At 52.0% G+C, this 15113-nt stretch overlaps 2 protein-coding genes across 3 annotated transcripts in view; one reads left to right on the top strand and one right to left on the bottom strand.

Moving 5' to 3' along the window:
• Positions 1-6752, top strand: part of BORCS8 (BLOC-1 related complex subunit 8) — a 19877-nt gene extending 13125 nt beyond the window's left edge. Inside the window, exons 5-6 of one of the 2 annotated variants that reach the window (XM_039515609.1) lie at positions 130-217; positions 4410-6752. In XM_039515609.1, the coding sequence (XP_039371543.1) occupies positions 130-172 (43 nt within the window). In that variant the 3' untranslated portion in view covers positions 173-217; positions 4410-6752. Of the gene's footprint in view, positions 1-129; positions 218-4043; positions 4349-4409 lie in introns of those variants that run through there. The other variant, XM_039515610.1, reaches the window with a different exon arrangement.
• On the bottom strand, positions 1988-15113 carry TMEM221 (transmembrane protein 221). Its single transcript, XM_039515608.1, has 3 exons — positions 14584-15113; positions 5618-5703; positions 1988-3488 (listed from the first exon to the last, which is right to left on the bottom strand). Exons 1-3 carry the CDS (start codon positions 14868-14870, stop codon positions 2968-2970), a joined length of 894 nt encoding a protein of 297 aa, XP_039371542.1. The 5' UTR covers positions 14871-15113; the 3' UTR covers positions 1988-2967.

Raw genomic sequence — 15113 nt, 5'->3', positions numbered from 1 at the left:
CACACTTGCCCCTACGCTGCACATGGAGGGCTCCAGGCTTAGAGGCTGTAGGTGAGGAAGCCCTGGTGCTTCAGGCTCCCTGGATACCGTTGTCCTTATCTCCTGGTGGATATGATTGTTTTCTTACAGCACTGCTGCCCTGCAAGCCCCGAATCCGCCAGCCAGTTCCTGATTTCAGACCAGACTGGCCTTCCTCTGCCTTTTTCATCCAGCCCAGGTCAGTGATCTCTTTGGCCAGATGGAACTTTGGCCACCCTTAAACTTTCCGGTCAGTCTGTGTGAGGTAGCTTAGAAGACTGTTCCTCTTTAAATGGAAAGACACTGCAGCAAAGGGCAGTGATATTGACTATGTCGTCGGGAAGTGGTGGATAATTTTGGAATGCACATGTCCCAGATCCTCAAAGGTAGTTGGGACCCCAAAGACCTTCTTTAGAAACCATAAAGAAGTGGGATGGGAAAAGGCCTGCACGCAGCTTGGCAGTTGGAAAGGGTGTCACTTACGTTTTGTTTTTTCATTGGAGCGACAACTTCATGTTTCTTTCCAATGGAAAGGAATTTAACAAGCAGGTGGTTTTCCCAGGGTTGGGAAGAAAGGGGCTTAAGGGGGTTTGAGATCAGAAAACAGGTTGTTAGCCTGGCATTTTCCGAGAGTGGTGAATAACCCCGCACAATCACACCCCACTTTAAAGAGAGAAACTCTGTATTTTAGCCATTGCTGTGTGCTCAGGAACACAGCGTGTTTTAATAGCGTGACGCTCAAGGTTTGTTAATCCAGCAATGTGGTCTCCATCTCCACTCGCTCCCTGCAATGCCGCACCCATCGCTGTCCTAAAGCTAGCACACGAGTAACACAGCCAAGAGTCAGAATAAATCAATCACACTGCTGCTTTGGGGAGCCTGGAAGGAACCTCGGAGATGGCAGGGCAGGAAACATGGTTTTAAAAAACCCCGATTTTACTTATTGCCAGTTCATTGTGCTTGGACTCCTGGTATAAAACACATGGAAATCAATGCATTGCTTGGAGACAGGTTTCAGAGCCACTGCCGTGTTAGTCTGTAGCAGCAAAAACAACGAGGAGTCCTGAATAAAGACTGGGAGTAGTTGGGTCATTACAAAACCTAAACCTAATTTCTCCAATACTAATTTCCCCCTACTATTACTCACACGTTCTTGTCAACTGTCTGAAATGGGCCACTCTCATTACCACTTCAAAAGGTATTTTTCCTCCCTTGGTATCCTGCTGTCAATTGAATTGTCTCGTTAGACTGACCTCACACTTGGGAAGGCAACTCACATCTTTTCATGTATTTATACCTGCTCCTGTATGTCCCACTCCAGGCATCTGATGAAGTGGGTTTTAGCCCACGAAAGCTTATGCCCAAATAAATTTGTTAGTCTCGAAGGTGCCACAAGGAGTCCTCGTTGGTTTTGGAAATCAATAGAGTTCTAACAGGGAAAGTCACACAATGATGAATCAGACTCCGTTTAAAGAACTGGGTGTGTCTCACGGTAACCAGCACCATCTGTTGTATTTTTATTTCCTATTGTGCATTTCTCTCTCTTGTACTAACCGTGCAGTTGCACCAAACAGGGCTCTTGTTTCACCTGCTCCGGCCCCGTCAATCCTAGCCCTGGCTGTATAACCACCAATCTCCTGGCATCCCCCACTGCACTGTCACCAGGATTATCCTTTTCAGTGGGGAAACCAGCAGTAGGGCCAGATGAACAAAGATCTTGTTTCCTTGCAAATGCCCTTTGTAGGCAATTAAAGACCAAGGAAAAGTGAATACAAAGGCTGGTGTTTACATGCAGGGCCGTGTTTCTGGCAGGCAGCAGCTGCCTGTGTTCAGGCACAGCGGTTCATGCTGGAGCAAAGGTTTTGCCACAGGAAGTGATCTTGTTGACTGAGTTGTGTCTGTGCCCAGTCCTGGAGGCAAGGCCAGGTCAGTGAGCAGCAGGCCCCCCTCTCTCTCGCTCTCTCCCACCTTCCAACCTCCTCTCTCTCAATCTAACTCTCCAGCTGCATCTTCTTTTACCCCTCCCAGCAGTGGCTAGTTTTTCCTCTCCGAGTGGAAGCAATCTCTGCTTCACCGTAACATACAGCAGCTGTGTTGAGGAGCGAGTCTTCCATGTGAACTGTCTAAACCACCATAGCGCTAGCTAAGGAATAACGGGAGCAGGCTGGAGAGGGACCAGTGAGGACAAACACTTGGAGTGCAGAGGGGAACGGGGCTGCGGGAGAAGGCAGCACACAGGACGGCCGCTCTCCTATGGCTGATACTGGCTGTTGTTTTTTTGCCCTCTTCTGACACGCAGCTAATGGCATTTTGCCGTGGGGAGCCAGTTCCCGTCTGCCTCTCCCAGCTCAGGCTGACCCGACCCGACCTGGCAGGGAAGGGAAGGGGTGATGGGGACTTTGAAGTGCAGCTCTAATCAGACAAGTGACTCTACCACTCACCCCCACTCCCTTTCCTGCAGTTTGATGACTCTCCCTCCTGCAGAGCTGTCATGGGCCCAGTTCTGTCTCCTGCATCACCTGAGTTTCCAGGGTAGGATCTTTACTCACAGGAGGGTGATGCAAGAGGCAGAATGCAGCAGGCTGTAGTTTTTCCAGAGCCACCTTTCCAGCTCTAATTGCCCGCTACAATCATTAGGCTGGTTAACGGCAGCCCCAGCCCAGCTAGGAAGGAGCTCTGATATAATCCTTCAGGAGGAGTAAGATACAATTTTAAAACTCTGCACCCTTCTCAAGCCCCTCCATCTCAGTGCAGTCCAGGCAGGAGGGACACCAAGTCCCTTTTATTTGGGTGGGACAGTAGAGTTCCCCTCGCCCAATATCTGGTCGAGCTCCTGGGCAGGTATCTCAGCTGTTCAGGTGGGGACGGAGCGGAGAGTGGCCCATGTTAAGGGCTAAAGGGAGATGCAGATCTTGGCAGTGTTGGGATGAGACTTCCCTACTCCAGCCTTCACACCAAAGTTGAATCCTTCCCAGAGGCTGCTGGCTTCCGTGACAAAATATTCCTCATCTCCTGGGTGACGCTGTTCCAGGGCTTGCCCTGTACCTGCAGCAGGCCTGGCTCTGCCGACAGCGTCCTGTGTGTCCGGGGCAGGTTGCAGCAGTCCTTCTCAGCCAGTGGCCTGTGGCTTCCTGGCAAGGTGAAGCTGCCTCTGGCTGGTGAGGCAAGGTGGGGCTTCTGCTCTATGTACGGTGGGTAGGAGAACTCTCGGTGGATCTCTGGCCGCGGACGGGCTGCAGCCACGTTCTTGCTGTTGTTGAGGTCGCTAGCCGGGGTGTCGCTGCGCCGGGCGGAGTCGTTCTCGTAGAGGGTACGGCAGAGCTCGGACTGGCTGCGCCGGGAGGCTTGGGAGGCCCTGACGAAGGCGTGCATCACCGTGATCAGCAGGACGATGATCCCGGAGGACAGGATGCAGGCGCTGGTTATGCCGGTCTCGATTTCAAAGAGCAGCAGCATGTAGATGGAGAGAGCTGGAGGGGAAGGAGAGCAAGGCAGAGATAAGGCCAGTCGCCTGACACACGAGGGAAATGGGTCCTGGGCCCAGCCCACCTCTTGCGGCTGAGCAAGGGCCGAGCTGGTAGGGAGGGATGTCCCATCTCAATTTGAGCAAAAGCAGTTTCCTTGGCTCTGCAACACTGCAACTGTCTCACGAGCCTGATTCCAGACTTCACTTACCCACAGGGCCCATTTCTGGGTGGGGAGGGGGTGTTTTCAAAGGCGCCCAAGTTTCCAGTCCTCAAAGGTATTTAGGTGCCTATCTCCCTTTTGGATCTGGGCTTAAGTGAGTTAGGAACATGAGTCCTGTTTACCTGGGTGCTTTGGAAAACCCCACTCATTGAGGCATGCACAGTACCCGTTCCTGAGGCTTAGCCGCTGACTAATCCCTGTGTGCTCCGCTCTCCTGGTCTCGGTGTTTGCTTTCCCTTGTGCTGCTCTGCTCATTCTTTACCAGCAGCTGGTGCCTGGCTGTGCCCACGCTGCCTGTTAAATAGTTGGGTTTAATTTTTTATTTTGAAATCTTAAAGGTGTCTGAATGCCCCACTCCTGAAAGGGCTCCATTAACAGAGCCACAGCCCGGCCCCTGGAACCTGGCCTCCAGTTCATCAGAGATCCAGGAGGGGACTTTCCCTGGGTCTGGGTTATCCCACCCCCACAGCACTCTTACACCTTCCCTTGAAGCAGCTGGCAGCGGCCACAGTTGGAGACGGGAACCTAGGTTAGCTGGACCTTGCCTGATCCAGCCTGGCAATTCTTTTGCCCCTAGAGGCAGCGCGAGGGGGGTTCTCCGCAGTGCTGGCGCCTGGGGGGAGTTCTGGCTGTGCCACCTTGAGCCAACAAGGTGCTCATCAGTGATGACATTTGCTAGTGAGCTCCTTGCTATTTTCTTGCAGCATTGGATGGCCTGGGTGTCAAGAGAGGACGCTGCCCACACGCCTTGTCTCTGGGGACGTGCAGGGGTGAGAGCCGCCGACTCCTTTTAACAGCTTCTGAAGCCAAAGCCACAAGTGACTAGCCACACGTGGTGTGTAAATGCCCAGTGAAGGGCTGTGATCTCCGTGGGCAGATGTCATGGCCCTAGCTGCTGCCCTAGATCCCCCTAGCTCATTGACTAGTCGCCCTGTTTGTGTCAAGCCAGGGGCTGGGTTTTGGGACTTGCCGGTTACAGCTGATCTTCCCTGCCACCCCTATGAGAGACTCCAGGGAGAACGGAGGTGTGCTGTCCCCACCAATCTCCAGGAGAAAGCCAGCACAGCGGAGAGGCATCATGGGGTGAGGGCTCTGTTTCTTGTGCCTTTGAATCCCTCCCTACAGGGCTTGTGCTGCAGCTTCTGCATAAAACAAGTGGCAGAACATTAAAGTATCTCAAAAACCAGGTCACAAGAAAGTCTTTTAAAACTACTTGCTATTGTCCCTCTCCCCACACCCCCGAATCCCAAAACACCACAGCTGCCTTCTGCGCCTTTCTCAGTGTTATGGCCTCGTCAAAGGGAGAAACTGAGGCAGAGAGAAGCTAAGTGTCTTGGCCAAGATTGCACAGCAGGTCCGGCTGTGGCCCCTGTTAGTGCAGGATCTGAGCGCCTCAACCTCCCATGAGCCAGAACAGGACTCTTATCCCTGCTCTACAGATAGGAACTGGGGCCCAGAGAGATGAAAACCCAGCTCCTCACAGGTAGTTAGGCACCTAATCCCCCTTGAGTTCCCTGATCTGGCGTAAGTGACTAGCCCAAGGTCACGCAGGGAGCCTCCGGCACAGCAGGGAATTGAAGCCAGCTGGCCCTAGTCCTGGCACAGCCCTGGTTGGTGTCATGCTCAGGGGTGCTTGGCTGAAGGGCTCGCCAGAAGTTACGCTGCAGCCAGGCTGCAAACAGGATTCCGGTCCCACCACTGCAGGAATAAACCTGGACTCAGGAACCTGGTGACACCGGCTGGGAAAGAAGCGATCATTGCAGCCTGACCTATAAATAGATGTTCAGCAACCTACAAAGCACCAGGGGGAGGCAGGGGCCTGAGCATCCTAGATGAAATGCGTGGGGTCTAGCCCTCCCTCCCGGCGGAATGAGATCCTGGCGCTTGCAGAGAAATGAAAATCCCCCCTTGCCTGCTAAATAGACGGAAACACCGCAGCAGAACAAGCCAATGGCAACATGCCGAATCATGCGGCTGTCCAACAGGAACCAGTCAGCTCTGCAAAACAAGAGAGAGAAACACTTCAGTGGGAGGTTTTCAGTGGTAAAATAGAGCAATGTCTAGTGATGCCCACTGCCTTGATCCCAGTGCAGTATCATTTTAATCTGATCAGAGAGATCCCTAGCAGAGGCCTTTCCTGGACCTGCAAGGGGATTGACTGTCACCTAGTGACCCTAAGATCTTATATTCTCTGAGTCTCCATAAAGCAGCACAGAACTGCTATGCCAAGGCCCCAGTATTCAAATCGATCTAAGAGACTGGGGTTTGGATCTAGTCTGATGGCCCAGGCTCGGGGTTTCTACACACAGTAAAGCTCCTCAGTTCAAAATCGGGACTTGGGGTGAAAAGTGCATTCGCTGCAAGTTCTAGAGCGTCTCAGAGATGCCGAGGTGCGTTTTAAGCCCTAACCTTGCCTCCTAGGGAGCCGAATTCTCCCCTCAGCAATGTGCATGGGGCTGTCTACGCCGGTCTCTGCAGGCACAGAATGCTGATGTCGCTGGAAGCGTCACGCGTGCAGTGGGAGCCAAGTCCCTAATCCCAGATCTGCTGTGCAGCTCTAAGAGGAGAGGATTGCCTGGGCCGTTCTACTGCGGTGGGGCAAGGTTGTCTCCATTTCAATATCTTTCCTTCCTGTTCCCCCACTCACTGTTTTGTTGGCTGAGAAATGAAAACCAAAGCGAGACAATCCCCAGTTGACAAACGAGCCCATGCTCCTTTAGCTCTGCTTGAGGTTCAGCCAGCCAGCAGGGGGAGCCCAAATTCACCACCACCTTTCCAAACACTGATGATGCAGCTACAGAAAAGGAGCGAACAAAGCAAGAGCTGTGTTTGCTCAGCTCTTTAGTTCGGCAAGGAGGCTGCAAGCTGGAAAAGAGGGCAAAGGCTGGTGGGAGAGAGAAATATTTCAACGCTTCTTAAAGACTGTTGAAGAAACAAAGCCAAGAGAAAAGATGATGCGTGTTAGTCCATAAGTCTGTCGCCCTTTAAAAGCATGAAAGGGTGAAGTGCTGCTGCAGTGAACTAAGCAAAGCCAGGTTGCAGTTTCATCCTCGGTGCTGAATTGCTTAGCTCAGCTCAGATCCTAGCCGTGTTCATTTAGATGCACATTTTGGAAGGGGTTGGCCACCTTTTTGAACAGTGCATAAAACTTCAAAGATCAGCTCCTCTCTAGGCATGTATTCTATGCCCCTGCCAGTAGTGTCTGAGCCCTTCTGCTTGATAGATTCAGCTTGTTCCAGTTGTGACACTGGATGGTTTCTGCGAGTGCACAGACTCCCTTGAGACTTGCCAGCAGCCCTGCCACTAGATGCGAGCAAGCAGGCATTCAATAGCTGTTCTTGTCCACCCTGTGAAAGCTGCTTGAGATTTTCTGTTCTCTTCATTACAGCTGAGGTGACCTACAGAACCTCAGCGCTCCACTTATGGGACTTCATGGGCCATTATCACCGAAGGAAGCCGGCACGCCAGCCTCTTGTTAATTGTGAGAGTGGAACATAGTCATGAAAGGAGGTGACACAATGGGAAAAGGACACAAAGTGCTGTAGGATTAAGTGTGGTTAAAGGTTGTGATTGAAAGATGCTGCAGCACAACTGTCTCTGTAGGAGACAAGGAAAGGATTGTGTAGCTCATCCAGGAGAGAGAGGCGGCGGATTGTGATGTTGGAATGATTGACACGGGGGGGGGTGTTTCACATTGCTGAGCGGGATGGGTTGGCAACCCCTGGGGAGCGGCACTCTGTTCTGAGCAGTACACGCACACATACCCCGCAATGCATGCAGTGGCCTGGACACTGAGGAATTGCCCCAGGAGTTGAAGGGCAGTTCAGTCTCCTGCCTCAAAAACTGGTGGCAAAGGGGCCAGTTAGTGCTGATGGTGGCAGTTCTTTTTGTAATGTGGACCTCTGTCCATTGGGAATTGACTTGAGACCTAACAACTCATGACATGGAAGAGCCACTGAATTGCCTTCAGCCAGGAACGAGTTTGGGTCTTTTTGTTTTGAAGTGAGCGAGTGTCTTTCCTAACCTTCTCCTCCATCACGTCTCCCTAGGGAGAGCTTTAGCAAGGACTTGGGAGGGTCAGTGAGATCAGGTGCTGGGAAAACGCTACCCAGGAGAGTTTGATCTCTGGTACTCAGCCCTGCTGGTTCAGAAGGGCTGGTCAGCCTATGGGGTGTGTGTGGGAATCCTCTGTACTGACACACACACACCCCAGTCTGAGAAAGCAGAAGAATAACAGCTTTGCTTGCATCTGGAGTAACTGCATAAGGAACAAGCGAGAGGGAAGGGACTTTAACTGCGCTCTCTAGCCACCAGCTGATGAAAGCAGTGATAAGTCCACCTGAGGACCAGCCACCTGATAGGCAACACCACCGATGCTCTGGCCAGCGTGACCAAAATGGCACTATACTTTTCTGTGGAATCTGGCTACCTAGGGTTTGCGGGCATGAAAAAGGCAATGGGGGAAAGCCTCCAAACGCTGTCCCTAGAACGGCCCCTGTAGGGAATGGCCCTTTCCCTAGCTGGGAGGTTACAAGGTAGATGAGATGGAGGCCACAGGATCTTTTCTATGCCGAATTCCTGGGATGTCTGGGCCTGCATAGTGCTGGGAGTTTGCAGTCAGGAGCTGTTAATAGAACTTGGAAGGGCTCCTGCTCCTCGTTCATTGTCGGGGAAGAGAAGCCACTTTGTTTTATTAATTACATGATTTGGGGGATTAGTGGGGGGAGAACAGCCTTTGTTTCGAGCAGGCTAAGGCTATTGAGTGCGGAGCAGTAATGCAGCGTGACAGGCCCAACGTGGGAAAGCCTGCTGCTACGTGAGCAGATCCCCTAATGAAGCCAGAGCCCCGGCTCCTCTTGGGGGATAGGGCTGTCCCCCAGAGGTGGGGATGGGCAGGATGAAAACACAAGCTCCAACATGGGGAGACAATAGCAAATTGCATGTCAATGGGGGCAGAGGGGCTGTGAGAATTAACCCTTCATGGGCTGGCATTTTTAGACCATAACAGCACTTTCCACTTTAGGATCTCAAAGCAATTTGCAAACATACATTATTTGAGTATCACAACCCTGGCCCCCCCCAGGGGTATAACCCCCACATTACAGATGGGGAGACTGAAGCACAGAGAAGTGACATGACTTGCTCAGGATCACCCAGCAAGAGGGGCAGAGAGAACAGGACCCAGGAGTCCTGATTCCAAGGCCCCTGCTCTAACCACGCTGCCTCCCATCAGTCCTCCAGTCCACTCAGCTCTCAAGGGACGCCCATGCCCTCAGCAGCAGAAGGGTGAAGCAATAACAGCCTCTCACCTTGCTTAAGAAGTGCGGGGTTGGCAGGGGGGGAAGCTAATTTAAGAGAAACTATTTAAATCAAATTGGTTGTGGGGGGCTTTCCTGGAGCCTGGCCCAGCGTCAGCAAGGTGCATGGCCCAAGCACTGCGATTGGATTGGAAGATGGATCTAAATCCCAGGTCACCACCTCTGGTGCATTGGCTCCAGCTGTCTCATAGGTGGGAAGCCCTTTGCTGAATGGCATCATCATACTTTCCTCCCCCGCCCGTTCTTTTGCCCTCATGGGCTCAGAATAAATTACTGACAATGAAGAGAACCTGGGACATTCTCAGCTTTTATAGAGGGAAATCCAGAACCTTTCTGTAATCTGGTGTTAGAAGCAGGCTGGGTCCGGCTAGACGGGTCACAGAAACATCCTCTGAATTTCCGAGCTCTTTAATCACATCAGTTAATTAAGTTTCTCACCCCACCTGTGAGACAATTACTGTCCCAGTTCCACAAACAGGGGAAACTGAGGCACAGAGAGGTGAAGTAGCTTGCTCCAGAGCCACAGGGTGATTCAGTGGCAGGGCTAAAAATAGAACCCAGGAGTCCTGATTCCCAGTTTGCTGAGCTGGGATGGGTCTCTGCAGCTTGGGTCTGTTTCATTTCCCCTCACAGCAAGACCACTGTCTGCAGCTGAAGAGAATGATTCTGCCCTGTGGGGACGTGGGATCAGGTGAGTGCCCAGATTCCATTATCTGAGGCCTTGCCTTCAGATGCTTAACCCTGTGCAAGATGCACCTGCAGTTAGCTAGGGCTCCCCTCTCCTCCCAGCCCTTCCTGAGCGGTTGCACTCGGTCTCCCCTACGCAGGAACAAGGCAGAGAGCTATGGCTGGCAAGCTCAGGCTTAACAAGGAACAGAAACTGGAGCAATTGGGACTGGAGCTGGTGAGGGGTAGGAGAACCCCCCCTTCCCCGACGCCCTAGCAGGGTTCAAACAGCAACTCTTGCTGGCAGAGTGGGGCAGCAGGCAGCCTGTGTCACCAGAACAGCCTGTGACTGCAGCAAACCAGCCAAATGTGGTGAGGTACCAGCTCTGCTCAGACCCAAAGGCTCTTGCCTACTGTGCCCAAGACATGAGCAGCCGTGTTCAGCCCTGCTTCCTTCTCCCACCAGCACACTAGATAGAAACTCATCCTGTCAGCCAGCGCTGGGTTCCGATTACCCTGCAACCATCTCTCTCACTTTAATGGGAGCTCTTTGCACTAGGCTGTATACTTCACCGGTAGCCCTAGAATAAAGACGTGCTTCTTCTGGAGCATCCAAGGGTCTTCACAAACATGGATTAACTGAACCTTGCCACGTGCGTGGGAGGAAGCTGATAGGGTTCTTTAGCTCTCTGAGATGAGGCCCAGAAAGGGGACGTGACTTGCCCAGGGTCACGCGGTCAGTCAGTGGCAGAGCTGGGAGTAGAATCCAGGAGTCCTGAGTCTCCATCTCCTCTAGCCACTAGTGACATTCCATCCCTGTAAGCAAGGATCAAATTGCTTCAGGAACATTTTGGTGTGATTAATAGATTTTAAAGCCAGAAGGGACTGCTAGGATCATTGAGTCTGGCCTCCTGACAGCACAGGCCAGAGAATTTCACTCATCAGACTTTTTTTTTGCATCAGGCCCATAACTTCTGGTTGAGCTAGAGCATCTGTTTTAGAAAGGCAGCCAGTCCCCAAGTCATGGAGACTCCACCACATCTGGAGGTGTAGGGAAGCTGTTTCAATGGTTCAGTGAAGGTAGGATAAGAAATAATGGGCTTCATCTGCAGCAAGGGAGGTTTGGGTTAGATAATAGGGACAAACTGTCTAGCTATGAGGGTAGTTAAGCTCTGGAACAGGCTTCCAAGGGAGATTGTGGAATCCCCGTCATTGGAGATTTTTTAGAACAGGTTAGACCACGGATGGTCTCGGGTTACTTGGTTCTGCCTCAGTGCAGGGGGCTGGATTTGATGATCTCTCGAAGCCCCTTCCAGCCTGACATTTGTATGTTTCTAAGATTACCCACTCTGTACAAATTGGGCACCCTATTCCTAATCTGAAGTTATCCAGCTTCAGCTTCCAGCCACTGGATCTTGTTCTGCTTTTGCTAGAGTCAAGACCCTTCTGCTATCAGAAATCTTCCCATTATAGATTCTGATCAATTCACCTCAACCTCCTCTTTGGTAAACTGGACTTCTTTTGTCTCTCTCTGGGAGGCAGGTTTTTCAGACCTTGTATTGTTCTTGTAGCTCTTTTCTGAACCCTTTCCAACTTACTCCCTAAAGAGTGGACACCAGAACCACTCTCGTCAATGCCATACCCAAGGGTCAGAACATCTGCCTACATCCACTCAACATTATCATGCGTTTACATTCTAGGACTGTACTTGCTCTCCTAGCCACCACGTTGCATTGCAAGCTCATGTTCAGTTGGTTATTTGCCCTGACCTCTAAATCCATTAATGAATCACTGCTTTTCAAAATACAGCCCCCAATCCTGGAAGTGGGACCGGCATTCTCCACACCGAGATGTATGCCCTTGCATTTAGCTATCTAATTAGCTGATTGACCTGTTCCAGTTTTAATGGGGGATTTCAAAGGTGAATTGCAGAGCTTTGAGAATAAATAAAACTTTTAAGAGCTGAACTCAGTATTAGGTGCTGGGTCAAATTTACAGTTGGTCGGGAATTTTGCCATCAATGATTTTTCCAATGGAAAAATGTGATTGCTGCAAAATCAGACTTTTCAACAGGAAATTTTTGGTTTTGCAGAAGTGATTCAGTTTTCTGTTGGGAAAGTCAAATTAAGTTTTGGTTTGGGTTGGACCCAAACTGAAATATTTTTGGATTGTTGAACTGACCCAAAACGTTTAGTTTTTCATCAGTTCAACATTAAACTGTATTTCCCTATTGTGCATGTTGCCTTATGCAAGTTGTAATTTGGGTCCCATTGTTTGCTATGGGCTGGACTCCCTGGTCCAACTACATATTCCACAATGCAATGCAGGTTTCCCTCCAACGCAGCAGTATGGTCCAGCACAAGTCATGTGGCTGCAGGCGCAGGCTGGGAGATGTAATCTAGCAAGGGAGCCTGGCCCACAGGGCAGAGTGGAGCCATGTGGCTTCTGAACTACAACTCCCATGAGGCAATGTGCCCCCACACAGAAATGAAGTTTAACGTTCATCAGACTCCAGGTGTAACAATCCACAACAAAACATTTTGATTCGAGAAATGTCAGTGTTTCATTTTGATTGGAAAGGCCAAAACAAAATATTTTGTCATTTTCAAATTGACCTTTTTTGAAATTCTTCATTCCACGAAAAATGTAGATGTTTAACATTTTGTCTCGCTGTAGGATGAAAACAAAATTGTTGAAATATTGGAATTTCCCGCAGGATGGAAATTCTGAATTTCACTCATCTCTAGTCCAATTGATCCCTAGTGTGAATCCACTGAAGTCTGTGGCATTAGTTACACCGAGGGGCCTGTACGTGCGGATGTCATCTGACGTTGATAAATTTTCAGACCAAATATTTGCAAATCGCTTTCCCTTTTTACTTCCCACCCAAGGTGAGGTGCGTGTGTTTGGCCAAAACCAGCCCTGCATCAACCGTGCAGGGGACGCAGTGAACCCAGGCAGGGTTCCTGGCAGGCGAAGGAAAGAGGCAGTGTTCAGAAATGTTTTTGCAGATGTAAATGTGCTGGCAGTTATTAAGTCAACATGTGTCTCTGGGTTAATGATTTGGGGTCTTGAGTCGTATTCCTGTGCAGGTCACCTTTAAAACCACCCAGACACCAATCAAGAGAATCCAGCTTGCCAAGTCCTAAAAGAAGGAGGGGCGGGGGGACGACTTGTAAGCACTGCAAATAAGGACAGAATTTTGGGCCAGATCTCCAGCTGGGGTAAAGAGATGCAGGATCTGGCCAGCTGACCTTCTTTTCTGACTTTGCACGTCCTATTATAGAATCTGCTAAGTATCTGGGATGCTAATGAATTGCAGCGTTAGTTGTGGGTGTGAGGTGGGGGGAGGAGGAGGGATATTAACCCTAAAAGATCTTCTGTGTCGGTGTGGTGCCTGGAGAGCTGGTTGAGCTCCCCTATTGTCCAGCTGCTTCTACAGGTGCCCAGGCTCTTCACTGCGAGTGAGCCAGCCACAGCAGCTAGAAACACAGAAGAGGAGCTAAAGTGAGCCACTGCTAGCAGTCAGTGGGCCTGGGACTACCAGCCGACCCTGGCAATCAGGACTCCGGGGTTCTCTGCCACTGACTCACTCTGTGACCTTAGGGCATGCCATTTAATCTCAGTGCCTCCCTTTCTCTACAGAACAGCTCTAATAGCATTTAGGCTCTTGGATGCCTTGGTTCATTGATGTGCTAAAAGTGCTTTGAGCTCCTCAGGTGGACAGCACTACAGAAGGTTAAAATAGCCAGTGCTCAGCTAATGTATTGCCCCCTCCCGTAGTCTACAAGGGATGGATTGTGTGTGCTAATGTCTCCTCTAGCCGCCTGCTGATGCTCCAGTGCTGTATCTCTCAGGCAAGCATTGCTGGCTAAAGACTGGATTACGTATTTCAAGCAAGATCCTCAGCTGGTTTCAGTTGGCATCCCTCCACTGAAGTCAACGGAGTGACACTAATGGGCACCAGCTGAGCATCTGGCCCTGGGTATTTATGCAAGTGTTGGGGGAGTTAAATACTGTGTTAATGTAACCAGATGTAAAGGCAGCTGTACATTTGCTCTGGTAGTCAATAAAAGTGGCTAAGCACAAGTACACACACATGGTATTAAATGGGTTACAGTCCACAGCCAGACACTCAGAAGATGAATGTTGGCATAGTCAGGTAGCTAATAATGATGCTAAGCAACATAGCTCATCCAGGGGCTTATCTGGCCCCCATCTGTATGCTCTCCTATGTGGCAGAGCAGAGCTGGGCTCCCCGTTATCAAGTGGGGAAACTGAGGCAAAGCTCCAGTGACTTGCCCAGGGTGTCAGTGTCAGAGCAGGGAGTTGGAACCCAGGGCTCCTGAGTCCCGGGCCAGGGAATCGGACAGGGAATGGGAACCGCATGGGTGGATTCTGGGCAAGTGGGAGACAGCAGAGTGCCAGGACTGGCTCAGCTGAAAGGTGGGACTTTGCACCAGGCAGGAGTTGCATGAAGCTGCAGAGGAGGCTGGTGCAATGGGTGGAGCAGGGAGAGCTCCCATTTCCCCCTTGCCAAGGGAGGTCTTGAACTTATCTGAGTCCTCCTGCCCCTCCTCTCTGCACACTTATCCCGGGCAATCTGGGAGCCTTTAAACAGCCCCCAGCAGGTCAGCTCCTCCAGGGGTTCCACATGCAGAGTTCCCCGGGGGCAGGGGGATGGCACGGGGAGGGTGAGCATGCAGACCCCGGCCCTCGAGCGCCAGGGGTTCAATTCCCCCGGAAGCCACAGGCTCTGTGCACAGAGTTCCCCCGGTAGGGGACAGAGCCTTGGGGCCTGGCCCCAAGATGCTCCCCGCCCCCCTGGCCCCTTTCCCTTCCAGCAGCAGGGGAACTGCGCTGCGCCCCAGCCGGAGCATCCTCCCCTGCTCACCTGTCCGGCTCCGCGGCTCCCCGGCACGCCTCGGCGCTGAAGTAGCTGTGCAGGAGGCAGAGCAGGAGGCAGCTGACGTTGAGCACCAGGCACAGGGCGGCCAGCACGGCCGAGACCGGCAGCAGCACCCCGGCCACCCGCTCCGAGACGGCGCTGGGGGGGCCGGCCCGGGCCCGGCCCGCCTGGAGCTGGAAGATGAGGATGGAGGCGAGCACCGCCATGAGGGCCGCCAGCGTGCCGAAGAGCAGCAGCACGGCCAGGGAGCGCTGGGTGTAGGCGGAGGGCATCGCGGGGAGCAGGGCTTGGGGCTCGGTGGGGGGGGGGAGAGATAAAAGAAGCTCCCAAAAAGTTGTGCTAAACTTTCTGCCCCCCGCGCGCCCCCTGCCTCTCCCTGAGCCGAGCCGCGGGCACCGGGGAGCGCCGGCTGCCGAGCCCGGAGCCGTCCCGGGAGGAGCGGAGCGGAGCGGAGCTGGGTCTCACCCGCCAGAGGAGCCCGGCGGTGCTAATCGCACACTGGAGCTTGTCTCTCG

This window comes from Mauremys reevesii, linkage group 26 (assembly GCF_016161935.1).
Source record: "Mauremys reevesii isolate NIE-2019 linkage group 26, ASM1616193v1, whole genome shotgun sequence".
Classification (NCBI taxonomy): Eukaryota; Metazoa; Chordata; order Testudines; family Geoemydidae; genus Mauremys; species Mauremys reevesii.
This window is presented reverse-complemented; position numbering and strand designations above follow the sequence as displayed.

Excerpts from the sequence above, each read along its gene's own strand:
- TMEM221 (XM_039515608.1), bottom strand. The coding sequence starts at position 14,870 with ATGCCCTCCGCCTACACCCAGCGCTCCCTGGCCGTGCTGCTGCTCTTC. Across the intron at positions 5,704-14,583 it reads GGAGCCGCGGAGCCGGACAG|AGCTGACTGGTTCCTGTTGG; the intron begins GTGAGCAGGGGA and ends CTTGTTTTGCAG. Across the intron at positions 3,489-5,617 it reads TGTTTCCGTCTATTTAGCAG|CTCTCTCCATCTACATGCTG; the intron begins GCAAGGGGGGAT and ends CTTCCCCTCCAG.